Source organism: Dipodomys spectabilis, unplaced genomic scaffold, assembly GCF_019054845.1.
Source record: "Dipodomys spectabilis isolate Male_0828 unplaced genomic scaffold, ASM1905484v1 ptg000019l, whole genome shotgun sequence".
In the NCBI taxonomy this organism is placed as follows: domain Eukaryota; kingdom Metazoa; phylum Chordata; class Mammalia; order Rodentia; family Heteromyidae; genus Dipodomys; species Dipodomys spectabilis.
In genome coordinates this window covers 18,131,987-18,159,685 of record NW_024870696.1, presented here as the reverse complement: position 1 = coordinate 18,159,685, position 27,699 = coordinate 18,131,987, and the positions used below count along the sequence as shown (strand labels likewise).

Sequence of the window (27,699 nt, the reverse complement as noted above, 5' to 3'; positions counted from 1 at the left end):
TCCTCTTCCATACTACTTGTATTTAATTCCCCTCAGAGTTTTGTGCAAACACCAGAGACAAGAGGACAGGAAGCTACTAACAGGATGGAAAGATTGAACTGGGCTTATATTGTGTGGCAGGAAAACAAAGGAATGCATCTTATAAAAGGAGGTTTTTGAGGTCAGCTCTTTTTTAATATTAATATCTGACTATTTCTCAGACCATTAGGTTAGCATTTGCTCCAATCAAGTATGTTATCTTGGCCCACCCAAATCAGGGCTGGGCCTGATAGTGGAGGAGGCCACTTTGAAGCCAAAATTTAAGCTCTGTTGTTCCATTAGATAAAGGATAAAAAACAGAATAAGCAGCTGGGCTCAGTTGATCTTAAGAACAGGATCCTACAAGAAAAGGGAGCAGGACACTTGGGAAGTGAAGGAAGGGATGACATTGTCCAAAAAGGAAATGGTACTCATTATCTGACTTATGAAATGGTTAACTCCTCTGCACAACACCTTAATAACAATAAAATAATATATTTTTAAAAAAGAGTAAGAGCCTTCTGGGTTGGGTGTGGTGGCTCTCGCCTGCAATCCTAGCTACTTGGGAAGGAAGAGATAGGATTGTGACTCAAGGCCAACTGGCAAAAAGTTAGCAAAATTCTTATCTCAAAGAAACAACCAGGCTTGGTGGTACTCATCTGTAGAATCCTGGCTACTCGGAGATAGAAGTTGGAAAATCAAGGTCGAAGGCCAGCCCAAGCAAGACCCTATCTGAATACCAAACGAAGGCAAAAATGGGCTGAAGAGTGACAAGCAGGCACTGTTAACTGGAAATCTCAGGTACCAACACTAAGTTGGAAGGTTCACTAGCTGCTAAACAGAAATCAGCCTCTAAATACACCAGGCCTAGTTTGCCGTCGCAGAGGCTTTTGGTGTTTCTCAGACTTGCTCAGCAGGAGGAACTCATTCCTGCGGGCTCCAGGCTGGCAGCAGTAGAGCCTTGCACTGGAGAATACAAGTGAGGATACTCTGCTCTTCATTTTTGCTCTTTTCCCTTCTTGCTAACATTTTTACTCCATCCTTAGGAAGTTAATACCCCCATAGTCTCCTCATCCTTAACAAAATTTGCCCCTGGCAGGGGTAAAAAGAGTAGGAGTAAGGGACCAGCACAGGTAATGATCACTCATTAACAGACAAAGGATTATGTGGCCTGTTTATTAAGGGAAATATCCAAACAGGGGGTGGAGAGAACCTGGTGGATTTGGGGGTCTTTGGGGCATGATATTCTGCAGCTTGCCTGTGCCATCCTATCAAGGGGCACTAAGGATCTTCTTCTTAAGCTTCGTTCCATGAGAGATTTCCTTTTCTGAACTCTAAGCTGGAATCTAACTCTTGAATCAATGTCTATCATGTCTATTGTATGCCAGGTACTTTCATGTACATTCTTTCTGCCCAGAATCTTTCATTCTGCAACAGGTTGTTTCAGTGGGTACTGATAAATCTCCAAGGGGAAGCCAGTAGAGTTTGGTGTACATCTGTGCCCTACATTTCAATATGAGTATTCCAGTAAGCCTGCAAAAAACTTCTGATTTTGGATACCCCTGCTACATAGCAAGCAGTCCAGTTTGTTACTACATTCATTGCTTTGGAAATTGAGCCCTTCAGTTTTCTCCTTTCTGAGTTAACACTGGTCAGACCCTAGGAGATTAGGTCACTTGTAGTCTTGTTAAAAACAAACAAACAAACAAACACATGAACCTAAACATGTCTTTACAGTCCTCACCGGCCAGGAAACAAAGCCATTATCTAGGACTCTACTCAGGTTTTCATGTGAGTTGTTAACCATGGCTTATTTGATCCTATGGAGTCCCTAGCTCTCCCTGTTGCTCTCCCAGAAGCATTGTTGCTGGTGGCTTGCATCTGAAATCCCAGATATTTAGGAGGTTGGGTTGAAATTGGAGGATCCTGAGTTGAAGAAAAATACAAGAGATTTATCTCCAGCAATCCAACCAAAGGCCAGAAGTGGAGGAGCTCAAGTGGTAGAGCTCTAGCCTCAAGCAAGAAAGCCCAATGTGAGTGCAAGACCCTGAGTTCAAGCCCCAGTACTGTCATCAAAAGAGAGAGATACAGAGAGAGAGACAGAGACAGACAGCAGAGATATAGTAGCAGTGAAGGGCACAGAAGCTCATACACCTTCCAGCCCAGGTGGGTCTGGAGTGAAGCCAACTTGTGGGGTCCCATAGAACCTTGGGACATCCTGACATACTACTCAGACTACCCCACCAGGACGGGAAGGTAAAGCTCATATTATGCTCATATTACAAGCACTGGAATCCATTCATCTAGAGGATGAAATGATTCCTTTGACCTAATAAATATGCAAATTGGGAACTCTGTTAATGTATCTGTCATCTGTGTTCTTTCTATGAAAAGAATTTTTAATCCAGTGGAAAACTCTCCAACCTGTGGCTCTTTCAAGTGGAATCTTCGGAAAGAGGACCCCGAAGGATCCTTTAATTAACCTGTGAATGTGCAGGAAAAAGGCTTGAACAAGAAGAGGGTAACAACTCAGTCCTTAATAAGACACCTTTGAAACATTGTAAATGATATCAGCCCCAGAAACAGGATTAAGAGTCCTAAAAGTTTCACTTGAATTCTCATATTGGTTATTTTTAATTTTTCCAGTAGACTGTTTGTTTTCTTTTCTTCTGATTAATATGCTCCTTGAAAGCACACTGTGAATGAAGTCTTGGGAAGTATAATAAAGAAGAGGAAAGAGGACTTACTCAGAATGTCACTACCTAACAGAACCACTTGGGGACGGATTGAGGTATCTGCTCAGAGCCCTGCTCTATCATTTAGAATGAGAACACTGAGGTGAAGGCACCTGGATAAGGCTAGAAGCCTACTGACCTGGCTCTGGGGATGGAGGTCAGGCTCTGGGGCCCAGAGAAGCATTCAACTCCCATAGTATGCTGCAGATAAGCATCTTTAGGGAAGTGATAAGCTATTTGTTCTCCGCTCCCCCTAGAATGTGAAGCAAGGAGACAATTCAAAGTCTAACTACAGAGGGAGTGGGGAGGTGGGGGGACCAGAATATTAATAGCTTAGACCACAGAGCTGGAGTATTCTGCTGACTTAGGTGAAGGAGGCAGGAAGCATGGCTGGATGTAGAAGCAGAAAGGCCTGGCTGACATTCTGAACCAGCCACTCTCTAGCCCAGGAAGGCCTCGATCATTATACACCTTGGTTTCATCAGGTATGAAATGAGCCCTTCCTAGGCCTTCCCTATCAGCTGTTTAGGAACTGAGCTACAGCTACAGTGTGATAGAACTGCTTTATGTATAGAAAAGAGCAGTAGATCTCCTATTGAGGGTTTGCTTCTGCTGCTTTCACTAGCCGAGTCTCTGAGCATAGGCAGCAGAGGAGGGAGAGAGGGAAGCACATGCGGAACATGGGAGCAAGATGGGATCTGATAATTCACTTGATGTGCTTAGTTGTTTTGGAGGAGGTGGGGAGGGGGATGTGTTTGGGGAAGGACCAGGAAGTTGGGTTATTGATTTCTGTGCGTGCCTGGGTAGCAAGGGTTTTCAGGCAGAGCCTTGCAAAAGGAGAAGGAAAGAGGAGATAGCTGTGTTTCCGTAACAGACTCCTCCTAGCCCAGGTTTCCCTCAGCAGAGCTGAACACCATTCCATGCACAAGAGGGCATGGGGGCGCTGTGACTCTCCTCACCCGTGGTGAAGGCGGTGGAGGTGAGGCTGCTCCGGGTGGTGTCCTGGGCTGCCTGCAGGAGCACTGTGTAGTCTGTGTTCTCTGACAGGCCCTCCAATCGGATCCAAGTGTCTTCTGCATCCACAATCAGCTCCTGGATAGAGCCAGAGCAAGAGAGGGGGAGGAGGAGTGATCTACCTGCCACGGAGGAGAGGGGGGGAGGGAATCCCAGGACTGTGACTAGCTAGGTCAGCACGACAGTAGCTCTCTCCTTCCCGTGATAAGGAGAAAACTGTGCCAAGAAGCAGAGAGCACAGCTCCCACGTGAGATCCAGGCCAGGCCCTATCTCACAAATGCACGCGGCATACATTTAGATACCTGGATTACAGAACCCAGAGGTTTCCAGACTGTTTGAGAGCAAAGGAAGAAGCTGAAGAAGCAGAATCCGAGGTCTCCCCACTCCCATTATTAGCTCTGCTGAAATCTATTCAAGATTTTTGACTTCTGCAAATGACATCATTTTAAAAAAGATCCCACCAAAAGCAAAAAAATGACAAAGGCAAAAATCTGTGCTCCAGTGTTGGTTTTGACTGATGGCAAGAAAAACAACAACAACAAAAATAAACAAAAAACAAAATGAATCATCTCTTTACTGTAGGTGATGTCCATGTTGTCTCTAGTGTTTTGGGGGACATTAAAGCCTGGTGAATTTGGTAGCCAACTCTTTGCTTGGCTCTGTTAATGAGCCAATGATACCATGGAGTTGAAGTGGTAAAATATAGAAACACCACTGCAGTAGGGAAGTTGCAGGGTAGATTCTCTAGAGAAGACATTGGAGGTTCACAGGGGGTTTGTGTTCCACCTGGGCTCAGTAGAGAGCAATAGCAGAGCCAGGAGCAGCATTCGGATCTACTGCTTGCAGACAAGGGTTCTCTTCCACAGCAGGCTGTGGATCTGAGATGGGAAACCTGTAATTGGTTCTCTGTGAACTGCTTCCTTCCGTCCCCTTAATTTCCCTGGGTAATTCTGCTGGTCAGTTTCCACATGGCCTCACAGGAGAGATACGGGTTTTCTCGGCTTTCAGCTCACGCTTACTTTGCGGCTTCCATCGGTGGATTTATATGTCAAGATGTAGTTTTCAATCTCGGCCCTGGGAGGATGCCAGGAGATCAGTGCGCTTTGCCTGGTGATGTCACTGGCCGTCAGGTTGGTAGGAGGGTCCAAAACTACAGGCAGGAGAAAAATGCCAGGATGTACTTCTCTCCAGCACGTCCCTGCTTGATTTCAGGCACAGTGGGCCCCACACCCACCTCTGTGGCCCCAGGGCTATTGACCCAAGTTCTAGTGTGGACAGGTGCATAAAAATGCCCCTGGATTAGAAGATAATCGTTCAGTGCCATTTTCTTCCTGGGAATGTCTCCTGCTTTCCTCACGTAGGCCTCTGGGTTTTTTGTCTTCTAGTGTGACTAAGCCTAGGACCCTGACCCCAGCCAATCACCAGGCCTGCTTAAACTTCTCCCTACATGTTACCTTTGTCTGCTACTCTCTTAATTATAACCCAGCCCAGCAACTCTCTGTCCTAAATCCAGCACCTTAATCTTGGTCAGATTTTTCTTTTCAGATGTCCTTGCAGTACTAGTCTCTCTGGGCCTGGTTCAAATGACAGCACTGAAGGAGAAACTGACACAGCTCCGTTCCACTGGGTTGGGGACACAGTCAGCCAAAATAAGAAGGGCCCAGAGCTGCACTGTCCAAAGCTGAAAGCCTATCACTCAACTCATCTGGAGGATGCACAGAACGTCTCCAGGGATACCAGGTGCCTAGAGAGCATGTACTCACGGGTGGAGAAGTTGGTGCTGATGGTGCCACTGGTGAGGGGCCCACTGGCGGCGTACATGGTGACCGTATAGTTTGTGCGAGGAAGCAAGTTGACGAGCTGGAACTCCTCACTGACTCCATCCACCAAAATGGTCTCCCCAGCAACTGAAATGAGTATGGAGAGGAATGAGTATGGAGGCAAGGCCTACCAAACGTAAAGGCATTTTTACAGGCGTCAGTGTTAGACGCTTTTATTAGGTTATTAACCTATCCACTGGAAGTTTACTAACCTGTAACCCAGAAGTTATAGGTTATTGAGTTTAGCATCTTATTCCACACAAGCATCTCTCCTCTCATTTCTTTTTTAAAATCTCATGAAACATATCCCTTATATGGAATCTAAATTGTCTTTATATTGTCTGTTCAGGTCTCTGGAGTTAGAAAAAAAAACAAAAGCCTTTTCCTTCCTATCACTCTTCCTATTCAAGTGTTCTCTCCTGTAGATTAGAAAAAATCTGCTCCCACCTCCCATAGTATTTATATGATAGTTCCAAAGTTTTTCACAATGCTGGCTTCTTTTGTCTGGCAACGTGACAATTTATCAGTGTCCCTGATGAAATGCAAACCTTGGAGGAATGTGAGAACCATCAAGATGCAAAACAGGCAGGTCTTTGCTTCTTTTTGCCATTTATTCATATAGGGTTTGGGACATCTACTTATTATTGTTGTCATAGGCTGAGATTAATGTTAATCAAAGACATTGTTTGTCACCACCCCATTTTTTCTTTATTTTCTTTTTGCTCCCTAGGGGCAGGGTTGGGGTGGGGGATGTTCCCAGAGCTTTGCTTCTATTTCTTTGGCATTTTGCCTTGTTGATTAAGTTTTGGATTACTGTTTGAGTTTATTAAAATATTTTTTTTGAATTTAGACTCTGTCAATCAATTTTGTTGTATACACAAGTCTTCTCAGAATTCATTCAAGCTGTTGATAAAACTGTTCATCAGATCAGAGCCAAGCCCTCTGTTGCTCAATTAGAGTAAATTTGGATCATACCTCAGACTTGAACAAAGTTTATTAGACACATCTTCAAGCTAAGTAAGGCCTGATGTTTCATGTGTATTGTGGTCTAAGCATATAAAAAGGCACATAAGAAAGTTAAAGTGATCCAAACTAACTGGAAAAATATATACAGCTCTGCCTCTGTCTCTCTGTCTCTCTCTTGGTACTGGTGTCTGAATGTAGGGCCTCAAGTCTGCTAGCCCACTTTAAGTTCTGACCCCCCAAGTCCTGGTGGCTTTAGTTATTTTTCAGATAGGTTCTCACATTTTTTTTTTTTTACCTGAAACTGGCCTTGGACTGCAATCCTCCTATTTATACTTTCTGTACAGTTGAGACTACAGATGTAATTTACTATGTCTGGCTTATTGGTTGGGATGGAATCTTGTTAACTTTTTCCTATATTTTGACCTACAATAATCTTGATATCTGCCTCTGTTGTAGATGGGATTACAGGCATACATCACCATATCGAGCTGCTCATTCTTAATCTTTAAAGCATATATAGTCCATGGGGAGGTGTCAAAAAGTATTTGTTGAATGAATGGAAAGTCAAAGCCAACTACTGTGATGGAACTATATGCATGTTACCTGGAAGCAGGTGTGGGGCTTTCTTAGGGGAATCAAGGAGGTGTTGGAAGAGAATATTGAAACTAACAATTGAAGTATGGATTCTTCGGGGAGACCCTGAAGGAAGAGACTTTCTTGGTGAAGGAGAGAGCTTGTGCAAATACACAGAGGATTAAGAAGACATAGCAAGAGTTAAAACGTGCAGGGTTATGATGTGTGCAGGGCAGGTAAGAGTTGGGATGGAGTGTGCATGAACACTGAGAAGTTAAAGCATCCGGAGTAAATGATATCTGTTTGTTGAGGAGAGCTGTTTTGCCAGTTATAGTTCCAGCAAAGTGCAAATACAATCTATTGTGTTTTTCCATTTTAGCAAAGGATGAACTGATAAAGAGTTTTCTAATGGCTTGCTAAGACACAAATATGCTAACAGATAAGAAAAACAAATTTACAAAGTAGTTTTGATAAAACTTATTCTTACTTCAGCTATGCTGGTATGTAGTAATCACTAATTTCTTTCCTCTTTTGTTTGATAGTCTCTTTTGGATCTCACTTTTCCAAGATATGACAATAGTATAATCTTTGCAGCTAGCTTACAGAATTGCCTTTCTCTTCCATTTTTGAAGTAAAAACATCTTCCTGCCTTCTCTTTTCTGGTATCTTTGTCCTCTAGATTCTTGGCTATTACCCATATTAATCCTGTACTCTCATACTTAATTTAAGCAGAGGAATGCATTTCCTAAGATTAAAGATCTGATGTATGCAACACATTTTACTTTTGGGCTCCTCTATTCATTTTCAAACAGTATAAGGTCACTAAAGATGCTGAAGAAGACATTGAAATTGAAATTCAAGATTTCATCTTGGTTCAGCCTCTTGAGGTTTGATGTGGTTAAGAGAACTTCAACAAATCTGAATTCTTTATCACCTGTTCATATATATTTATCCACCCCAAGCTTGGTCTTAAACCTGTAATGGTTTCATTTTGTTGTTGTTGGTGGTGGTTTTTCTTTTGTTATGAAAATATTTAGAAAAATTTGCTTTGGGACAAATGTTAATTCTGAGTTTTGTCTTACTGGTGTGACATCTCTATTTGGCAGTTTGCTCCATGGCATTCTTACACCTTTCAGATTCAGCTTAGACAATTCTTATCATTGATAGTTTACAGAGTTTTTACTGCAGAGATATTATTATTGTTGTTTATTATTGATAGCATTAATATTATTTTTAGTAGTAGTAGTAGAACTGCAGTGTGAACTCAGCGAGTTCAAGAGTACAGACATTCTTCCGTTTGAGCCATGGCCTAGCCCTTTTTGCTTCAGTTATTTTCAGATAGCGTTTTGTGGTTTTACCCAAGGCCGGTCTTAGGCCCTACTCTTCCTACCTACAGCTTCTCCTGTAGTTGGGACCACAAGGTACTTGCTACCACATCTGGCTTATTCGTTGAGATGGTGACTTGCTAACTTTGTCCCCAGGCTGGCCTCGAGGTGTGATCATCTCTATCTGTACCTCCAGAGTAGGGAGGATTACAGGCACGAGCCACCCTTAGGTTAAGGATGTGATAGGGAAATTTTCCAGTTTGTCTCTCTTCTCTACCATCCTGGTCTGACGCTCCGGCCCCCACGTTCCCCATCTGTCTGATGTCCCAGGCCTGCAGGCACTCACCGGCAAAGTATGTGAGGACGATGACGTAGTTCTCCACGTCTCCCACTGGAGCCTTCCACTGCAGCAGAGCTTCTGTAGGGGTGATGTTGGTAGCAGTCAGACCCACAGGATTGTCCATGGCTGGAGTGCAACAGAAGAGCAGCAGGGAAAGGTAAGAGGGCTGGCAGGCTGCAAGTGCACCAGACCACCCAAGTTTCTGATGATGCCTTTGAGGCTGGGTGGATGAACTGGTCACGTGAGTGGAGGCCCCTCCCTGCCTTGCCTTTGGTGCCAGCACCCCCTTTCTTGTCTAGTTCTTTCCACGGTTGCTGCTTGCTCTTTCTTTTAATTAATTAACTTCTTTCTATGGGAGACTAGTGATACTGGAAATTGAACTCAGGGTCTCCTGCTTTCTAGGTGAGTGCTCTACTCGGTGAGCCTTTCACCCCAGTCCTTCAGCGTTTGGTTTGTATCTCAGATAAGGTCTCATGCTAACTTTGCCCAGCAGGCCTTGGATCACAATCCTCCTTCATCCACACACCAAGGATTATAGCTGGGATTAAAAGCGTGCGCCATCACGCCTGCCCCATTAACCGCTTACACACAAAGTACTGTGACAGGGACAATGGGGGAGTGGTTCTGTTTTGCTTTAAATATTTAAGTGTAGTTGGAAAAGAAAGAAATATAGAAGTCGCCCTATATAGTTAGCTTCATAAACGCAGGGGTGTGGGAAGATCTCTGTTGATGAACTTCAGTAAGTGGTTGGAGCCTCAGGCCAGGAACTCAGAAGGAGCTCAGTGTGGCCTTGTGGGATGACGGTATGGGATGCAGCGTGGCTTCAGCATTGTGGCTGCTATTGAATTCTTGCTTCACTCCTCCCAAGGCTCACTCTGCACTCAGTCCAGGGTACGTTTCCTTTTCAGTTCAGAGAGAGCTCAGGGGATCCTTACAGGCTGAGGAAGGCCAAGAGTGTCTGATGGGGGAACAGAGTTTGTTTGTCATTAGACCATCTGTTTCTACTTACCTATGGTATAGGCTTTTGCTTTATTACATGCTTTCCTTTCATAACATTGGGATTTATTTTAGAAATGGATATTATAACAGTTTAGATATGAGCCCAACCTAAATTTCGTCCAGATTCCCTGAGGAATGGTGATCTGCTATTGATCTACCCCTGGTTTTTGATTGAAGGTGGAGGGGTTTTATTGTTGCTGTTGTCACTTTGCTTTTTTCCTTGCTATAGCTCTCATCATATGTAATACTCACCCAGGAAATAACTTTACAATTTTAAAATTATGCTGTGCCTTCAATGAGTTCTTCACATATAGCTTTTACTAAAAAAGAGTTGGGGGCTAGGAATGTGGCTTAGTGGTAGAGTGCTTGCCGAGCATGCATGAAGCCCTGTGTTTGATTCCTCAGTACCATATAAGCAGAAAAAGCCAGAAGTGGCGCTGTGGCTCAAGTGGTAGAATGCTAGCTAGTCTTGAGCAAAAGAAACTCAGGGACAGTGTCCAGGCCCTGAGTTTAAGCCCCAGGACTGGCAAAAATAAAAGAGTTTTCTTGATTCCTATAAGCACGCATAAAGCCCTCAAGAAGTACTCATTTCTAAAAGTTGCAAGATCTATAGATGCAATAAACAAACAACAACAAACTGAGATACTTGGGAAGACAATAGAGCTATCAGAAATTGCCCTGATATCTCTTTCTAAACTCAACGAAAGGCAGCTTAGGTTGGTGTCCATTGCCTACCTGCTTAAGAGAGTCTTTCTGCTTATGGCCAAAATGCAAGGAAGGAGATTTTGACCCAAGTTGCCACTCTTTAACTTGGGGGCGAAAGCCTGTAAAAATCCATTCTATTGTCTTCAATAACAAAACATCTGCTTTTTTTTTTTTGTAACGTAAATTTCTAGGGTTTTCAGGAAGGTGGGAAGCAGCTTCTTTTGGCTTACTAGATGTGACTGTGGTCAACATTTATTGACCAGATACTTAGATGATCATGATAATATAAAGGGTAGAAGCCAGACCATATACAACAACAATGCAACTGACGGTTATCCATAGTCATGGATTGAAATGGCAACTAGGAAAGATCAGAATACCCTGCGTTGTCTTTAGAAGAATAAATCTTTATGTTTGTGAAAGAATTTTTTGGTCATTGCCCAAGAAATGCTGTTTTGAGTTTGTGAGAAAAAAAATCTATAAAAGTAGTGAGGAATTCCAAGGCCCATTTCTCTCATCTAGGAAACAGCATTATCCAGAGAAATGAAGCAACATCAAGATGCCCAGGTGTTCTCTAGTTCTCTATCAACTCTTTGCTAATTCTGCATGATCGTGTTGCTAAAGAGCCTAAAGAGGTAGGGACAGTAGAGCTTCTTAAAGGCTGTGAGCCTCTTTCCCAGAGAAAGGCATGGGAGGTGGCCTTCTCTTCCTTGTTTTCTCTCATAGTGTGAGCTGGTCACTCCTCCCCCCTCCCCACTTTTCTCTGGCTCATTACATAGGAACTGACTGTGAATGCAGAGGAGATCAGAATCCCATAATCCAACTGGTCCACTGGAGAACAGAGACTTTCCATGAGGACAGCTCTGCATGCTGTGAGCAGCCTCACCTCCACCGCCTTCTTCCTCCCTGGACCATAAAGCAAGAGTACTTGTCACAGACAACACAACCCTATTTAAAAAAATAATTAAGAAAAACGGATCTGGAAGCATGAGCCAAATGGTAGAAGGCCTGCCTAGTGAGTTAGAGTCCCTAAGTTCAAACTTAGTATTGTTGAAAACTGTTAAACAAACAAAACCAAACAATAACCACAACAGAAAGAAACGCAGGTACTATTTATATTGGAGGCACCATGAAAATTCCTAACTCAAGCCAGCAAGATGCTTAGGGGATGACTCCCAAATTCTTATTACTAAGCAGAACTATCTGTGGGAAGAGACACCACAAAACCCATTTCGGGTCCTCAGCCTGTACCTTGACTTGATGGACAACAGGGAGTTGTGCATACCTGTGTGCACAAGGGTGCAGATGCGCTCACTCTCTTCCCTGCCTCGCACGCTGTTGAGGCTGATCTCATATTCGGTAGCTGGGTACAACCTGGTGATGGTGAATTCTGACACCGTGTTGGGCACCACTGAGCTGTCCAGCCGTCCCACTGAAGAACAGAATCCACTGTTAAAGCCCCCAAGCGCTCTCTGCAGTTGGTTCATGCCTCTTCGATAGACATGGGGCATTGTATCATAAAGCACAGATGGGTGTGGGCTCAGCGCGCAGTGGGAAGGACCGTAAGTAGCTGATGCCCTGGGGATGTTGGAGTTTGAAGGGATGGTGCTGAGTGTTACTACCTTTCATTCTATGGGCTTCTTGGAGCACAGAGAAATAAGCTACTTCTTATGTGGTTTTTCTAAGAAGCTGGCCTGTTCGTTAAGGTGGTATGGAGTGGGTCATTAGAGTGGGTCTATATAGCTGTCCCAACTCTATTTGTAGTTAAGCTACCCTTCACCTTCCTTATTCATGCCACAGGCGCGTGTACAAACTGGCAGGACTCAGGTGAGGTCTGAGCCAGCTTCCTCTGACTCATAACTTGGCTGGAGTGGCCAAATTAGAACCACGTCACTGAGCTTCCCCCCCAAGGCTCCATCTGGCTCTGTTGGGTCTTTAGCCATCCCCAGATTCCACTATTGGACTTTACTCTCTCAGGAGAGTGCACGTAGCCCTGGCTCTTGGAAAAGCCTTTCAGGGCTGTATGTTTCTCCTGGAATGACCTAGATAATGGAGACCAGTTACCTCTGCTGACAGAGGGCCAGCTTTCAGGGTGGACGTCATCAAGCCTATTTTGAGAGATCTGGTGAGTGCAGGATTTCCTAGCAGCTCTCCGTGACTCACTCTTTTTTAGAGGGAGCACACCACAGAGGAGCAAAGCAGTGGGCAAGGGTGTTATAGCTTTCCCATAATAATCTCCTCCCGGTTTCAAGTCTGATTCATCTTGGAGAAATCAAAGAACTTTGTTACCTTGGGTGGGTCGATATGATACTCGGTAGTAATCAAAAGATGCAGCTGGAGGGCTCCAGGAGACAGTTAGCGAGTCCTTGGTCACATTGCTAATTGTGATGTCTTTGGGAGGATCAATTCCTACAAGATCCAGATGGTTGTGGGAAAAAGACAGAAAGTTTGAAAAAGGAATTTCTTTCCCTCGTTTTAGACAGTAGCAAATGGTGTCTCAGAGGCAGACAAACCCTGGTATGTAATGGTACATCCTTAAAGACACAGTCAGGTTGTCTGATGGCTCACCTGAAACATTGTAGGTATGGGCAAAGGCATGTTCATGAACACCTTAATAGCACAAAGCCAAGCTGGCTAGATCAGTGTCTATGCAATAAATATCTGAAGGACAGCTAGAAACTTTCCTTTAAGTCCATATGTTTGTTCTGTCTTGAATTGGCAACAGCATAGTTATATTTCCTCAAGCTGACTTCTCTGGGAAAAATCAACCCTGCTGGTATCTCTTATATTTTAGTGGCCACCTTGGGTTCAATCTGGAAAAACTGCCTATTGACGATAAAGGGATTTCAGAGCAAAAGTCTAGAACAAATCTACTTTCTTAAATTGTATTTCATTTAAGCTGTATACTTTTTTTTTAAATCCTGCTAGGCAATCACAAGGTTGAATCAGTCAAATGTTTAAACCACTGGTCCAGTTTGTGAGTTCTCATCAGTTTGTAGGAAACTACCAGAAGACACTGGTTCTCCCCCACAAACACGCCACCGTAGGGGCTGTACCTGTGGATGATGTGGTGTAAATGACTCTGTTCGGCTCAGAGTGCCTGGGTTTTCCAAGCAATGTGCCAATGAATCCCAGTCTCTGAACACCAAATCCCTGCACATCTGCTTGCCCGGTCTGTGTAATGCTGAGGGAGCATCATTTGCCTCATGACCCTTTTTGGCTGTCAGAAATGGCTCCCCAGAATAGGAACAGGTTTCTCTTCATTGTTTAGGGATTCCTTTGAAGATCGGCTTCTCCCACGGCTTTCTCCTTGGCTGGCTGACCTCTAGATCAATCCATCCCTTACATTTTGCCTCCTCAGGATATCAGATCTCTTCGACTTTTCCAAATGACAGCTGCTCATGTCATGCAGCAGGAGAAAAAAGTAGCTGCTCCAGCATGGTTCAGGGTCTCCTCTCTAGCCATCGAGGTAGTTTCCTACTGCTTGAGTATTTCTCTTTTGAAATTTCATGGAATTGTTAAGGGCTACTGTGAAACTGGCCCTTCACTGTCAAGTCTTCCAACCTTACCTGTGGTGATGGAGCCCACAATGGGCTCAGAGGTCACTGTGCCGTGGACAGCCACCAGGTTCACAATATACTCAGTGGCTGGCTGCAGGCCCATCAGGACAGTATGCCTCTTAGTAGCATCCAAGGAGACCTCCATCATCTCCTCCTCCTCATCCCGGGGGCTGTAGTTCAGAATGAGCCTGTCCGCCGGGGGAGACGGGTCACTCCAGGTGATGTTGACGCTGGAGGAAGTCACATGAGAAAAGTGCAAGTGGGAGATGGGGCGGAAGCCTGCAAAGCAGAGGAGAAGACAGATGCTGCTGAAATGCAGGTGAGATGGTGAGCCATTGGGAGAGACGAGCCACTTGGCTGCAGGAATCGTTTCTCTTTGCTTACGAGAGCTATGTCTCCAGGCAGTGGGCCAGAGGTCCTACCTCTCCACACCCCAGTCCCGTCCACTGTACTCTTCCCAAGACCTATGCTGAAAATGAGTCATGACAGAACCAAAATAACTCTGTAAGTTATTCATAATACTCCTCCAGGATTTAAAACTTCGGTCCTGGAGAGAATTTGATAAGGATGCCACGGATCCTCAAAATACCCACTGACTTAATGCTGGCAAGGAAAGATGGACAGAATCAATTATGATGTCCAGGCTACGGGAAAGCAGACACACATGTTTGGGCATGTAGCATCCTTGCTCACCTCTCCGCTTCACTTCCAGCCATCCCCTCTTAATGTATGTACCATTTTACCTTCCATCGCTTCTTTTTTTATACCTCTCTTTTAATTATCTTTTTTTTTCTGAAGGAAATGGATCTTTGCAAGAGGGTTACCTAGATGGCTTTCTTACACTAAGATCCATTGATGCCTGCCCCTGGGTTCGAATTTCTGCTACCCTGATACCTGTGAAGGCATCTACGGTCGACTCCAAGCTCTGCTGCCGGCCCCTCTCGGCGGTGATAGAAATGATGTACTCTGCTCCTGGCTCTAGATCTGTCAGTGTGTATGAAGTCCTGTCCTTTGGCACAGTGACTTCAGAGGCGATCCCAGAGGATGGAGTAAAGGTAATTCGGTAGTGGTCGATTGGGCCGCTGGCCTTGGTCCAGATGAGGGAGATGGATGTCTCTGAGGAGGCTGTCACCATGAGATCTCTTGGACTGTCAAGTTCTGTGGATCAATAGAAGTGCCCTAGTTTACACAGGTTCCGCAGGATGCTCAGTACTTTAGGACCTCCCTCTGTGTTTTCAATCTATCAGCAAGCCTGCTAGCCAGGGGTGCTAGCTTGTCATATTTTGCTAAGCACCTTCTCTGATAGTTGGATTTCCACACAGATGGACAGTGTCCAGAAAGGCAGACTGCCCCCCACTTGAAGACATCCACCTCTGGGAATAAGCTGGCTGTTGAATCTTGACCTCTCTATGTTCTTCATCACTCAGCCTATCTCAGTAACCCAACGAGGGAAAAATGGGAGCCACCACCAAGCAGGGGAAAGCTGGCATCAGTAATTTCCTTTGGTTCTCCGGCCCTGGTCCCAGAGGTCCTTTTGGCTCGTAACCAGAGACACATGAGAATCTACATCTGAAGGCTGCATGTTTTGTCCAGTGTTTCTCTCGTGAGATTGTCTATGCTAGACTGAACCTTGGGAAAACAAGTATTAATTCCAAATCTGTAGCCCAACCTAGCCCAGATCAGGCTGCTTATGCCTAAACCAATAGAGTGACTTTAGAATTTACCAAGGATTTGGAAGCAAAACGTTTGGACCTAGAGCAACAGGGTCTCAAGTGGATTCTTCTACTGCCCTTGGATTTAGTAGGTTGTTTGTTCAAGTCTAGCCTTCTCTTTGACAACCTTTTTGAGGGTTTTGTGATATAGGCTGAGGATGCCACGTTCTTCCTGATAGGGACTGGTGTAGATAGAAATACAGCTTGCTTCTGCACCAATTATTGGGTTTTTTTACATCTGTTCTGCATACCTTGGACAGTCCTTCAGGTCTGGGGAATGAAATACAGATCTATGACCAAGTGGAACACCATTCTATACCTCAGATGTCAGATGTTAGGCATGGGGTGGTTGCTAGGGCCCTGCTCACAGGGGAAGGGGACATTGCCTTCTGACCGATCCTGGCAAAATATGCCTCTGTGGATGCTGAGGCCTGCTGTCTACCTGGTCTTCTTCTTTACCCTTCTCCTACTCACCAGTCCTGGCATTCATGGTGGCTGGAACACTTTGTTGTGAGTTCATGATAGCAGATATTCCAACTCCATACTCAGTGCCAGGTACCAGATCTGTCAGGAGATGAAGAGACAAACATTATTCAGTGTGTGTGTGTGTGTGTGTGTGTGTGTGTGTGTGTGGTGTGAGGAGGAATGGATTGGAAAGTCAGAAAGGAGGGAAGACAGTTCTTAGATGCCTATTCACATCCTCTGTTTAGATTTCTGAGTCTGCTCCTAATTTTATATTTTAGAGAATTCCAATTTTACTACTTAGGACATCTGTACAAAATCAACAAGATGAACTGGTCAGTTCATGAACTTGCTGATAGTCTTAGAAAGTTAGTAAGGTCACCCTGTCGGTGATCTTTGGAAGTGTGATCCTGTGTAAGTTCTCCCGGTGTACAGTCTCTGGTTGGCTGGAACAGGATTAGCCTGTTGGCTCTGATGGGAACCAATCAATTTGAGGAGTCTGGGTGTCCTGGCTGAATTGAATGCCTGTTCTTAGATTGAGAGATTGCAACACCTCCAGAGCTATTCAAAGCTCATATCTATTTCTGTCTGTATGTTTAGTGAGTCTTCTGTACGTCCTTGGTTGGAGAAATTAGATTACCATTGAGATATAAACTGCCTCCCTCAGGCATCTGATTGAGACCTTCAATTGCCTATAATGAAGCAGAAATTCTCCACTGTAGATAAAGGGTGACAGATCGAGGGAGTAAGACAGAAATTATACGTTGCCAAACGGATCTAACATGTAACATTTTCATTTGAGTTTCTTATTTATGAAGCTTAAATGAAATGGTCAATAATTTACAACAGAATCATTTCTCCTCCCCACCCCCCAAAAACGGCAGAGCAGAATTCAAAGCACTCTCTTCCTGGATTTCCTGTCTAGGGGATGGAATGGAGAAGTGGGACTTGGTTATGGGGCTACGCCTGCTGCTTCCCTTTGATTTCCAGCAGCTTTCTTCGTGTGCTACAAGTGAATTGTTGCTTCTTGGCCGGCAGGTAAAATGCAGTTGTGCTGGAAATATGTATCTGAGGCATAGCTAGTGTACTTCTCTATCAGATTCTGAGTACTCCCAGGGATTTCTCACTTTAAAGACACCATTACTCTTTATCAAGGCCCCTTTTACATTGCCATCCAACTCCTGCAAGTGGTAGCATACAAATGGCTGTTCCCTTTCTTAACAGAAGGTCTGAAAATCCATCCCGTAGGAAATCACCATCTCCAGCCCTTACTGAACAGCCTTTGTTCAGCTTAGAGGCTGACACTTTTCTTCAACCCCTTCGTCATACATCCATTCTTTGAATCCCGAAGGCATCAGCTCCTCCTCTCCACAAACATTATTGAGGGTTTCTTTTGTGTCAGGCACATAGCTGTGGGCTGTGGATATCTGGTCTGCTGAACAGACCTGATCCTTTTTAGGGGATGAAGTAGAATCTGCACCCTACAAATAAATTATTCATCGAATGCTCATGACATACCAAGCACTGAACTTTATGCAATAGAGAATCTAGAAGGATAGCCAAGAAAAGGTTAGTAAAAAGAGGGGGTACAAAATGAAGTTTTGACCATCTGATCTAACCAACTGATGGCAAAGAGGGCAGTTGTTAGGCATGGCCTCTTAGCCGTCCAAGCATGTTACCTAATGTACCTTCCCTGCAACTCTGGGAGCAGAGCAAACAGAAGCTCAGAAAAATCTACCCCTTGACAGAAGTCACAAAGCTATTCTAGGATAAAGCCTAGATTAGAACCAAGTCCCTTGTTCTTTCTGATCTCTGTCCATAAGATTCTTAAAAGTGGGCTTCAGGGACTGGAGTAAATAAGCAAACTGGAATCTGGGAGTGATTCTCTACTGCCAAGAGCCTCTTCAGACAGGATGTGATCAGCGTAGACTGTGTAGCGGAGCAAGGACTTGAGTTGAATCTTTAAATCTAGCAAAGATTAACAAAAGAAAGGGGAAGGGAAACTGGAAATCCCTGGTGGCCCAAATGTGGCATGGCAAATAGGTTAATGAGGGCTGGAAAGCAATGGTAATGAGAAAAGTTTCACCTCTACAGCAAGGACCATAGTGACAAAAGAAGGACTCACTCCCCTTCCAACTCTAAATCCAGGCTTATCTCCTAGGGGTCTCAGTAAGCCAGAGATAGGGAGGTTGTTTGCTCCAGGGCACCGGACACATGCCTTCCCAGAGAGGAGAATATGGAAGACACTGACTCCACAGAGTCTGAGGTCAGTCTCTTCATCTGGGCAGCACATGTAGAGGTGGATTTGGCAAAATCATTCATGAAACCAAGATCTAAAGTCAACCTCTTCCATATAGACAAATTTCCCAGTGGTGGAATTTAAAGACTCATACACGGAGAGACATTTATAGACAATCTCTCAAAAGTCCTCTGAGGTCACACCGGACAAACACCCATCTGCCCTGTTAAATGGACAGCTAAGTTCTCAGGTCTCCACGATCTTCTTTTCGGATAAGAAGGTGCCTCTTCAGGGTTCCATGGGTTAGGCTTTCAAGGACACCTCTGTGTGTGTGTGTGTGAGATCAAGGGAAGCAGTTAACCCCATCTGGATTGTCAATCCATAGTTGAAAAGAAAAATAATACTAATATGGATAGTTCTCAAATAGAATTTCCTTATTGCCAGTGAGATTGATGAGGAATGTGGCTGATCATCCTTTGTACTGTAGAGCACCTCATTTTAAACAAGCTTCAAACCGGCTTTACACAAGCCTTCCCTGCTGAAGAAGCCCAAGTTAGAAGCTGAGACATTCCTACCTGTCTTTCCTCTTGGTTCCTGTTCCTCTAGGCTTACTGCATAAATGAGGGGTGGCCCCTCAGCTCTGTAGGGAGCTGTGGAGAACCCTCTGCTTTTTCTTTCCCTTTCTGCTTGGGTCTTTGCAGCCCACTGCCCACTTTCCTGCCATCTTGACAGATGCCATCTTAGAGAGTACCTTACCAGAGTGACCACTTGGGGTCACTGTGACTTTGCTCTAAGGAAACTGAGAGCAGTCTGGCCTAGGAGTCCCCAGGCTCAGCATCTGGACTCCTCCTCCCAAGGAGAAGGTCCACAGGGCCTCAGAGGCCTGGCTCTGGGTTTGGTGTTTGTCCATTGGCACATCAGGGGAGTGCAGGCAGGATGAAGTGGACTTGAAGCGCCCTGGTCAATGTGCAGTTGCTAGTCACACTCTGGAATATCAGATTCTGCCTGAGACAAGCACATCTCTGGCTGATGTACCATGAGGAACTCACTTTCCCAATACTCGATCCCATGTGGGCCCTGAGGACAAAATGAGAGATTTGATAGGTGGTCCTGCCCCGTGTCCTGCAGCAACCAGAGGCCTTGAAAATGGCTGATCATTTAATCTGATTGGGGTGTGCTTGCAAACACCAGCCGTGTGTGTGTGTGTGTGTGTCCACATGGGGGTGTGTGAGGACTTGTGCGTATGCATGAATGATGCATATGAATGTGTACGAGAGTGGTGTGGCACACCATGAGAGATGTGTAAGTGTGTGTACATGCGAGTATGTGTGGGTATGCGAATGTGAGTGCCTGCGTGTGAGCATGTGTGTATTTGTGTATGAGCACATCTGTGAGTTTGGCCTGTGTGGCTGCCTCTGTTTGTTTTCTTGCAGTCCTATGCTCTGTCCCAGTGTCTTGAGACCCTGTTGGCTGGTGTTTATTCTGATGAGCAGATAGAGGTACAGTGTACAAGGAGGCATCTGCCTGGGAAGTGCTTCATGAGGCACCATATTGGGCCAGCTCCTTCATCCTTGTTTCCTTGTCACAGAGATCCACAAGCATGTCCTCTGTCCACGAGGGAGCTTTGTGGGGAGAGTCCAGGCAGCAGAAGATGCACCCTTCTACAGTCCTGGCAACACATGTCACATTCATCTTCCTGAAGACAGATCAGAGGCGTCACTTTAGGAATGGTGGCCAATGTACTGTGCACAATTTACATCAGCCCCAGGCAGGGAGGCTATGTCTTTGGCCACATCCCAGCCAGAGACCCAAGGTCCCCCCTTTCCTCCCCCTTCCTTGCCCCCCTACAGCAGCTGTCTTATACATGGCTCACCGTCAGGAGGCAGAGTATGCTGCCAGTCTCTGGTGGATGGAGCCGACGTCTAACCTGGAGGGGCCGTGACAAGCCTGTAAGCCGGGTGGCACTTGGGACCCCCTTGGGGACTTTGTATGGGTCATAGGCCAAGCAGACTTTATTCAGGCTAAGAGACCAAGGCTCAAAAAAACCTTATCATTAAGGACACAGAAGCGAGCAGAACAGAGTGAAAAATCACTGCGGTCACTGAGTCTGTTGTTGAGAAACAAGTTCATAGTCCAGAGGGAATTCTCTGGGCATGGTGTGCAGAGAATTGATGGCATTTTTAGATCCTGGCCTGGGTCCTGTGTGGCCAAGACTGAGGTTGGTACAGGGAGGTCAGAGGGGCATGCATGCTCTGAGTCCTCTGAAAGACTCGAAGCTCCCAGAGATAGGAAGAACCTGGATTTCACAGCAAAAGAGCCAGGGGTAGCATTGAAAACAGGGTACCTGTAAGGGACAGGAAGGACAGGTGTGGCTTTGCTTTAAGATAGAGGTCAGCTATGGGGAGAAAGAGAGGCTTGAATGCATGTCAGGAAAAAAACCAACAGGCCATGAGCCCCGGTTGGGGCTTGGAGAGACAATAAATAAATTTCTTAAAAATCCAGTGGGTATTGCGTGCTCTGAGTGGGCCAGGCTGCATTCTCTGCTTCGTCAAGAGTCAGAGTTGTCTGTGTGACTTCATTTCCTTAGCACAGCAACCCTAGGAGGCAGAAGTAGGTCCCTGGAGAAGAAGCTGACACACGGGGAATTTAAGAGATTTGCTTAAGGATGCACATCTCACAACCGAGGAGGGTGACCACAAAACCCATGCTCGAAGGAAGTGTTTTTCACCGACGAATGTGTCCGTGAATTTTCTGGGGCCCTGAACCTCAGGTCTGACTCAGTAGGTCTAAGGGAAGAGGCCTCTAACATCTCCTCAGTGATGCTGGCTTCCACATCCACTTTGGGTCCCATGCTGATCACAGAAGGTCGTTTAAAATAATCCCTGGGCTCACACATCTCCACATCCCCTTTTGCTTCACCCCGTTCCTCCGCTGAGCTCCCTCTGGGTCAGCAGCATTGCCTTGAGCTCCTCAAAACCTCCATGACTCTGAGAAGAATGAGACCAGTCCCCTCTTTACAGACAAAGAAACAGAGGCTTAGAAAGGTGGCAAGGCACCCTAAATGACACAGGTGAACCTGGATCCAAGGTCAAAAGCTGAGTTCTGAGCACACTGCACAGAGCTCAGCCTTTGAATGAAACTGTGGTTCTCAGCATCCCACAAAGGCCTTGGAGGAAGAAGAATGGTAAGGTCCAAGTCAGGGGAGAGATGGAGAAAATACGATTTGTGTGTGCGCGCACACGTATATGCACCAGTACTGGGGCCGTGAGCTCAGAACCTGGGTGCTATAGCTTTTTTTTTCCTCAAGGGTAGTGCTCTACTTCTTGAGCCACAGCTCCACTTTCAGCTTTTTGGTAGTTAATTGGAGATAAGAGTCTCAGACCTTTCCTGCCCAGGTTGGCTTTGAACCTTGATTCTCAAATCAGGCTCCTGAGTAGTTAAGATTCAGGTGTGAGCTAGTTGCACCTGGTATGAAAACACAAATATTTTGAGCTATAGTCAAACTTCTCTCTCTTTCCTCTTTCTCTTCTACATGGACCTTTCTTTTTTTCCTCTGTGGCAAGAGGGAAAACAATCCCTGTCACTAATGTCCTGTACTTGATTTTCTTACATGGCTACAATTTCTTTTTAAATCAGGTTATTTTCCTGTGTAATTCTCATGTAAGTTACATGATATATGTAATATATGCTCCATAAGTTCAACCTACTTAAGTCCAGAAATCATTTCCTTATCTGTCTGTGGCATTTAAATATGGGATGTTCTTTAAATGTTTTTTCTCTTTCGTCAAAGCAGTGAAGGAAGGAGAGCCTTTAGGATGGGATTCAGAAGTACCTTTAATTACAGCTGTGCCCTCTGCTAATTTTGGGAACTTGGACACATTTTTAGACTTCCTGAGCCACAGGTTCTTCATCTGTGAAATGGTCTTGCTAACAATAACCATGAGACTAAATATGACATGTGAAGTTATGTGAAAGTGCCTGGTGGAAGACAGATAATGAATAGAGAATCTTCTTTTCCTTTCTGGCAGTGGAGAATAATAATCAGGACGTGACTAGGCATAGCTGATGCCCCAAACAAACAAATAAACAAACACAATAGCCATCATTTTTTGTAAAACTGCTAATTGCCAAGTCATCCTGTGGCTGTAGGCAGGGATGGGATCTTTCCTCTTGTATTATTCAGTGGTTCTTTAGCTTTAATCTTTGTGAATGTCTCCAGCTCTCTGCAAGTCGTGTAACACCAGCTGTTTTGCCCCCTTCGATGTCTAATTGACTCCTGTTACCTGCTTGGTCAGCATATCTTCCCAGCTACTTCCGAGTGTGTCTGTCTAGAAAAGGCCGTTTGGATACCAACTTTAACTGGCTTAATTTGGCAAAGAGATCGGGGATCTCAGCTGTGGAGGAAAACAGCTTTATGATTGCTGCGCTTGCGTACTGTGCCTCCTTTGTCTAGTAAGATAGCAAATGCTTTTGCAAGAAGACAAGGCAGAAGTTACTCAAAGTCTCTGCAAGCATGTAGGCAGTCCTTGACCCAGAACTACAATGCACAGGGCCTCCTCCGTCTGGAGACTGTGCCCTGCCTGGGTAGGTCCCGTGCTTTGGGGAGGTCTGACCGGAAGGTTTTCTCGGATGAGTATGAAGGGACACTGGCTGAGTCCTACAGCCTTAGAAAGCAAGGACTGCTTCCCAGATGGGCAAATGACTGTGGCCTTGGATACCACTTCAATCCACACACCAGAAAGAGGCTCTTGAGCACTCCCTGCCTCCCTGCCTCTGTCCTTGTCCGTATTTACCTCTCTCTGTATGTATCATCTCATCACTCCTTTCCAATCCTTCCTCAAGAGGGATGCGGCTTGGGAGGCTACAAAATTGTGAGTTCAAGGACAACCTGGTTTTGTTGTGTGACCCTATCTCAAAACAAAACATAACACAACACAAAATCCCTCAATGGCTCTCAACTACCTTCTAGAATTAACTCGAACTATTAGAGGGCATACGAAGCACAGCCAACCCCTCTCCTTATGACTGGATTCTTGCAGTCTATGCCTCAGTCACTGTAAACGCACACCATTTCTAAGGATTGAGGTTCAAAACCAGTTGTGGCAGGAAAGTCTGTGAGACTCTTATCTCCAATAAACCATCAGAAAACTGGAAGTGGTGCTGCGGCTTAAGTGGTAAAGCCTACCCGTGAGCTGAAGAGCTGAGGGACAGCACCCAGGCCCCGAGTTCAAGCCCCACAACCAACAAAAAAAAAGAGAAAAATTTTAAAAAACGGGGAGAGAACTGAGGCTGGGAATACAGAGAGCACCAGTGGCTAAAGAGGAGGCAGGCCGCGGGGGAGGCAAGGAAAACCAGGAAGGGCAGAGGGACGGAGCTTTTCCTGACAGCAATGGCAGTCCCTAGAATGTCTGTCCAATACAATGACATAATCAGTAATGTTCTTTCAATTGATTGCTCCATTCTGATGGGGTTAAGAATGGGATCAGACAGAGCTGAAGAAAACATAGGGGAAGTGATGGTGATGATCCAGGGAAGAAATGGGAGCAACTTCGCTTAGGCAATGGCCTGATGGTAGAAGGTAGCAGACCTATTAGACAGGTACTTAAGAGAGTAAATCAATAGGATTTGGGCTGGTTGTAGGTGATCAAGTTAGGAAGAGAGCTGTGAGGATAGAGGCCCAACAACCATCATGCCCCCAAGAGAGACCTTACTCACCTGTGAGAGTGGTTCTGGTGGTAGGACCCAGGCCTATAGGAACCAGCACCTCATGATATTGCTCGCCCGCCAAGGTGCTGTACACAACCTTGTACTCCTGAACCTCGGCCTCGCTGTTATCCCACTCAAGTTCAAGGCTGGTTGCTGTTCGGGAACTGACTCTCAGGTTCTTGGGGGCATCAATCTCTACAAGTAGACAGACATCAGCATCACACACAGGAATGGATATTTGTGCAACACCGACTTTTAAGAACCTTTGTGGTCAGAATCCATACTGTCTGACCCTCTTCTCCACAGGTGAGTGAAACCCATGGCTGTCCCTTAGCATTTTGGTCTGCTATGATCAATTCTTTGAATAGTCCAGAGGATTTTATTTGGGAGGTGGACATCAATAGTGTCTCCAGAACCACTCAAGAGTCTTAATGATGTTCTAGAAATGGTAAAACAAACCAATTAAGGTTATAAGCTTAGAAACAAAGCAAAGGCCACCTTTACAGTAGAAAAAAAAACCAAGAATGACCCCAAAGTGCAATAGCAGATTTGAGCCCTACGCAAAAAGAAGGTACTTGATTTCAAGGTGCCCATCTCCGGCCTTCCTTGCACAGACATAAAGGTTTGCAGGTTGGAAAGTTAAGGTAGTGCCAGAGGATGTGATGTGGTTGAAAGAATCTGGGCTTTGGACTCAGGTCTCTGACACAGTAAGGAGACCCTGAACATGTCTTTTGCCCCTGAGGACTTAATGGCTACCAGTCCAGGTTGCTGTACAGATTAGATGCATGTGAAGTGGGTGGTATGGTGCTGGGTGTGGAAACAGATGTCCAAGTGCTGTGCTGGCTGGCTGTGGTCTGTAAGGCTCTCGATGAGAGCTGACAATGGGACCCTGGTCGCTTGTTTCTAAGGCCCATGGACTGTGGTGACGAGAGGACTGCTGGTGTTAGTCTTTCCTATAATCCCCGGAGAGTTGTGTCTCTTCCACAGGACTGACCATCACCTCAGGCTTACTTGCAAGGATTGTAACATACTTCCCTGAAAAATATGGTGACTTAATTTTTTTCCAAATAGTTTTCTCTTTGAGGGTTCAACTTCACTTTGGAGTGGACCAGGCATTTAGTCAGAAAAAAAAAATCAACCCAAACCCTGGAGTGGACTGTGGTAATTTGCCAATACCAGACAAGTATTGTTCTTGTAAAGAGGAGAAGGCTGAGAATCAGTCGGAAAGCAGAGGCTTCCGGTGGACGTGGTTCTGTTTAATGATGCAAACTGGGGGAATCTTTCAGCAGATTTATGTCTCTGCAGCCCACTTTTCTGAGAAACATTGCTTCGCTCAATGTACGCTATCGTGCCGGATAGTGTGCATTCGGCAAGTGTTGTGGTTTATTTTCAGCAGCTGGGTACAGAGAGAGGCTTGGGTGCAGAGGTATGTTGGAGAAGAGGAGACCTGCCTCACGCACAGCCCCTGGTCCTCATGCATGAAGGGAGGCTGGGCAAAGGGACTGGGGTGGGTCTAGGTATGGGGCATGAACTGAATTAGAGAAAGAAAACCCAACTGATTAGGGTTAGGGTTAAGGCTGAGACCCATGGGTGGTGCTGTTCGTAACTGGAAGAAAACAAAAGCCAGACAATAAAACAAGCAAATGACTTCCATGTCTTGGCAACAGAGAGCAATAGATTTTGGCATTTGGGTCATAGGGCCTGTATGCTGAGGAAACGGAAAGATCTAGACACTTCTGATGTCGGTAATCCAAGAGGTTGTTCCTAGAAGGAACACTGGAAAAATTTAGCCTCAGAACTCAGGTGAGATGGAATCACTTGACCTTTCTGGGTCTTGAAGTCCATACCCCAGGAAGGGCATCTGAAAGCCCTCTGATATGCAGGAACTGAGCTGATCTCTGAAACATGTTGGCAGACTAGGGGTGAGGCGAAGGGAGATGGCAAGAGAGGTTTCTGTGGAAGGACTTGGGACTGTGAACTCTGATAATGGCTTTTATGTAGTCTCTAAAGCAGAGATTAAATCAAGGGTTTCCTCTGCTTAAAACTTGTCTGTGGAAAGGGCACGTTCCTATAATCCTAGTTACTCAGGATACTGGAAGATTGAGTTCAAAGCCAACACAGACAGAAAAGTCTGTGAGATGATGTCTTCAAAGTAACCAGCAAAAAACCAGGCTGGAGATGAGGCCTAAATGGTAGAACACCAGCTAAGCAACTAAGCCCAGTAAACCTGAGGTATTGAGGCTTAAAACCCAGTACCAGCCAGGCACCGGTGGCTCAAGTCTATAATCCTAGCTACTCAGGAGGCTCAGCTCTGAGGATTGCAGTTCAAAGCCAGCCTTGGCAGGAAAGTCTGTGAGACTCTTATCTCCAATTAACTACTAGAAAACTGGAAGTGGTGCTGTGGCTAAAGTGGTAGAGTGCTCGCCTTCAGCTGAAGAGCTGAGGGACAGCGTCCGGGCCCAGAGTTCAAGCCCCACGACTAATAAAAAACAAAAAAATGAAAACAGGAACCAGCGTAAGTACCAGCATAACAAATAACAACAGCAACAAAAACATGTCTGTGGTCTTCAGGTCTCTGAGAGACCTTTTCCCTGACTTCTTTGCAGCCATTACCTTGTCATACTTCTACTTTCATCCATTACACTCCATTGTACTGACCTTTTACTCTCTTAAAAGACAGTTAATTACTACCCCTGGAACTTTGCTGTGGCTCTTGAATTTGCCTAGAATAGTCTTGTCCAGATACTCACATGATCTAAGTCATACAGATTTTTAGTAAAATGTTATTTACTCAGAAGGCTTTTCCAAACTATTCAATCCTAAACTTGTATGCTTCTTTTTCTCTTTCTTTCCCTACCTTTTTCCTCCCTCCCTCCCTCCCTCCCTCCCTCCCTCCCTTCCTTCTTTCCTTCCTTCCTTCCTTCCTTCCTTCCTTCCTTCCTTCTTTCCTTCCTTCCTTCCTTCCTTCCTTCCTTCCTTCCTTCCTCCCTTCCATCCTTCCTCCCTTCCTCTCTTTGCTGACATTGGGGTTTAAACTCAGGGCCTCACATTTGTTTATCTGGCTTTCTACCATTTGAATCATGCCTCCAGCCTCTGGCTGCCCAAGCTGGCTTTGAACCACAATCCTCCAGGTCTTAGCCTTCTCAGAAACTAAGATTACATCAGTGTCTGATGTTTTGTTTCTTTCTTGGTTTTGTTGTTTAATTTCCCCCATTGGAATATCATGCATGTGAACCAAGATCTTGTCTCTCGGGTTTCTTTTACAGTCTCAGTGCTTGGCACCCAGCTGATACTCAGTAAACACACATTAAGTAATCCCATGCACATAATCAGATCTTTGTTTTGTTTGCTGTGCCAGGCCTTTAGGAAAGTCTTGTTGGTATTTCGCTGGTGGGCTCTGAGGACGGCTGAGGTGAGGTGTGGTGGATAAGAAACAGGTATGATGAAGACGGTTGGTCTTTTGGGGACAGGAAGCTCCTCTGCTGTCTGCAAGCCAGTGTTGGCTGAGGTGGAGCGTGCTGTCT

At 45.3% G+C, this 27,699-nt stretch overlaps 1 protein-coding gene across 1 annotated transcript in view; it reads right to left on the bottom strand.

Annotated features, from left to right (window-relative positions):
- Positions 1–27,699, bottom strand: part of Tnr (tenascin R) — a 73,523-nt gene that overhangs the window by 26,067 nt on the left and 19,757 nt on the right. The window contains exons 6-15 of the mRNA XM_042674430.1: positions 24,185–24,370; positions 16,243–16,332; positions 14,951–15,214; positions 14,066–14,335; positions 12,786–12,905; positions 11,782–11,928; positions 8,799–8,918; positions 5,532–5,675; positions 4,788–4,918; positions 3,713–3,845 (exon numbers count right to left, since the gene is read on the bottom strand). Coding sequence (XP_042530364.1) covers positions 3,713–3,845; positions 4,788–4,918; positions 5,532–5,675; positions 8,799–8,918; positions 11,782–11,928; positions 12,786–12,905; positions 14,066–14,335; positions 14,951–15,214; positions 16,243–16,332; positions 24,185–24,370 — 1,605 coding nt within the window. The remainder of the gene's footprint in view (positions 1–3,712; positions 3,846–4,787; positions 4,919–5,531; positions 5,676–8,798; positions 8,919–11,781; positions 11,929–12,785; positions 12,906–14,065; positions 14,336–14,950; positions 15,215–16,242; positions 16,333–24,184; positions 24,371–27,699) is intronic.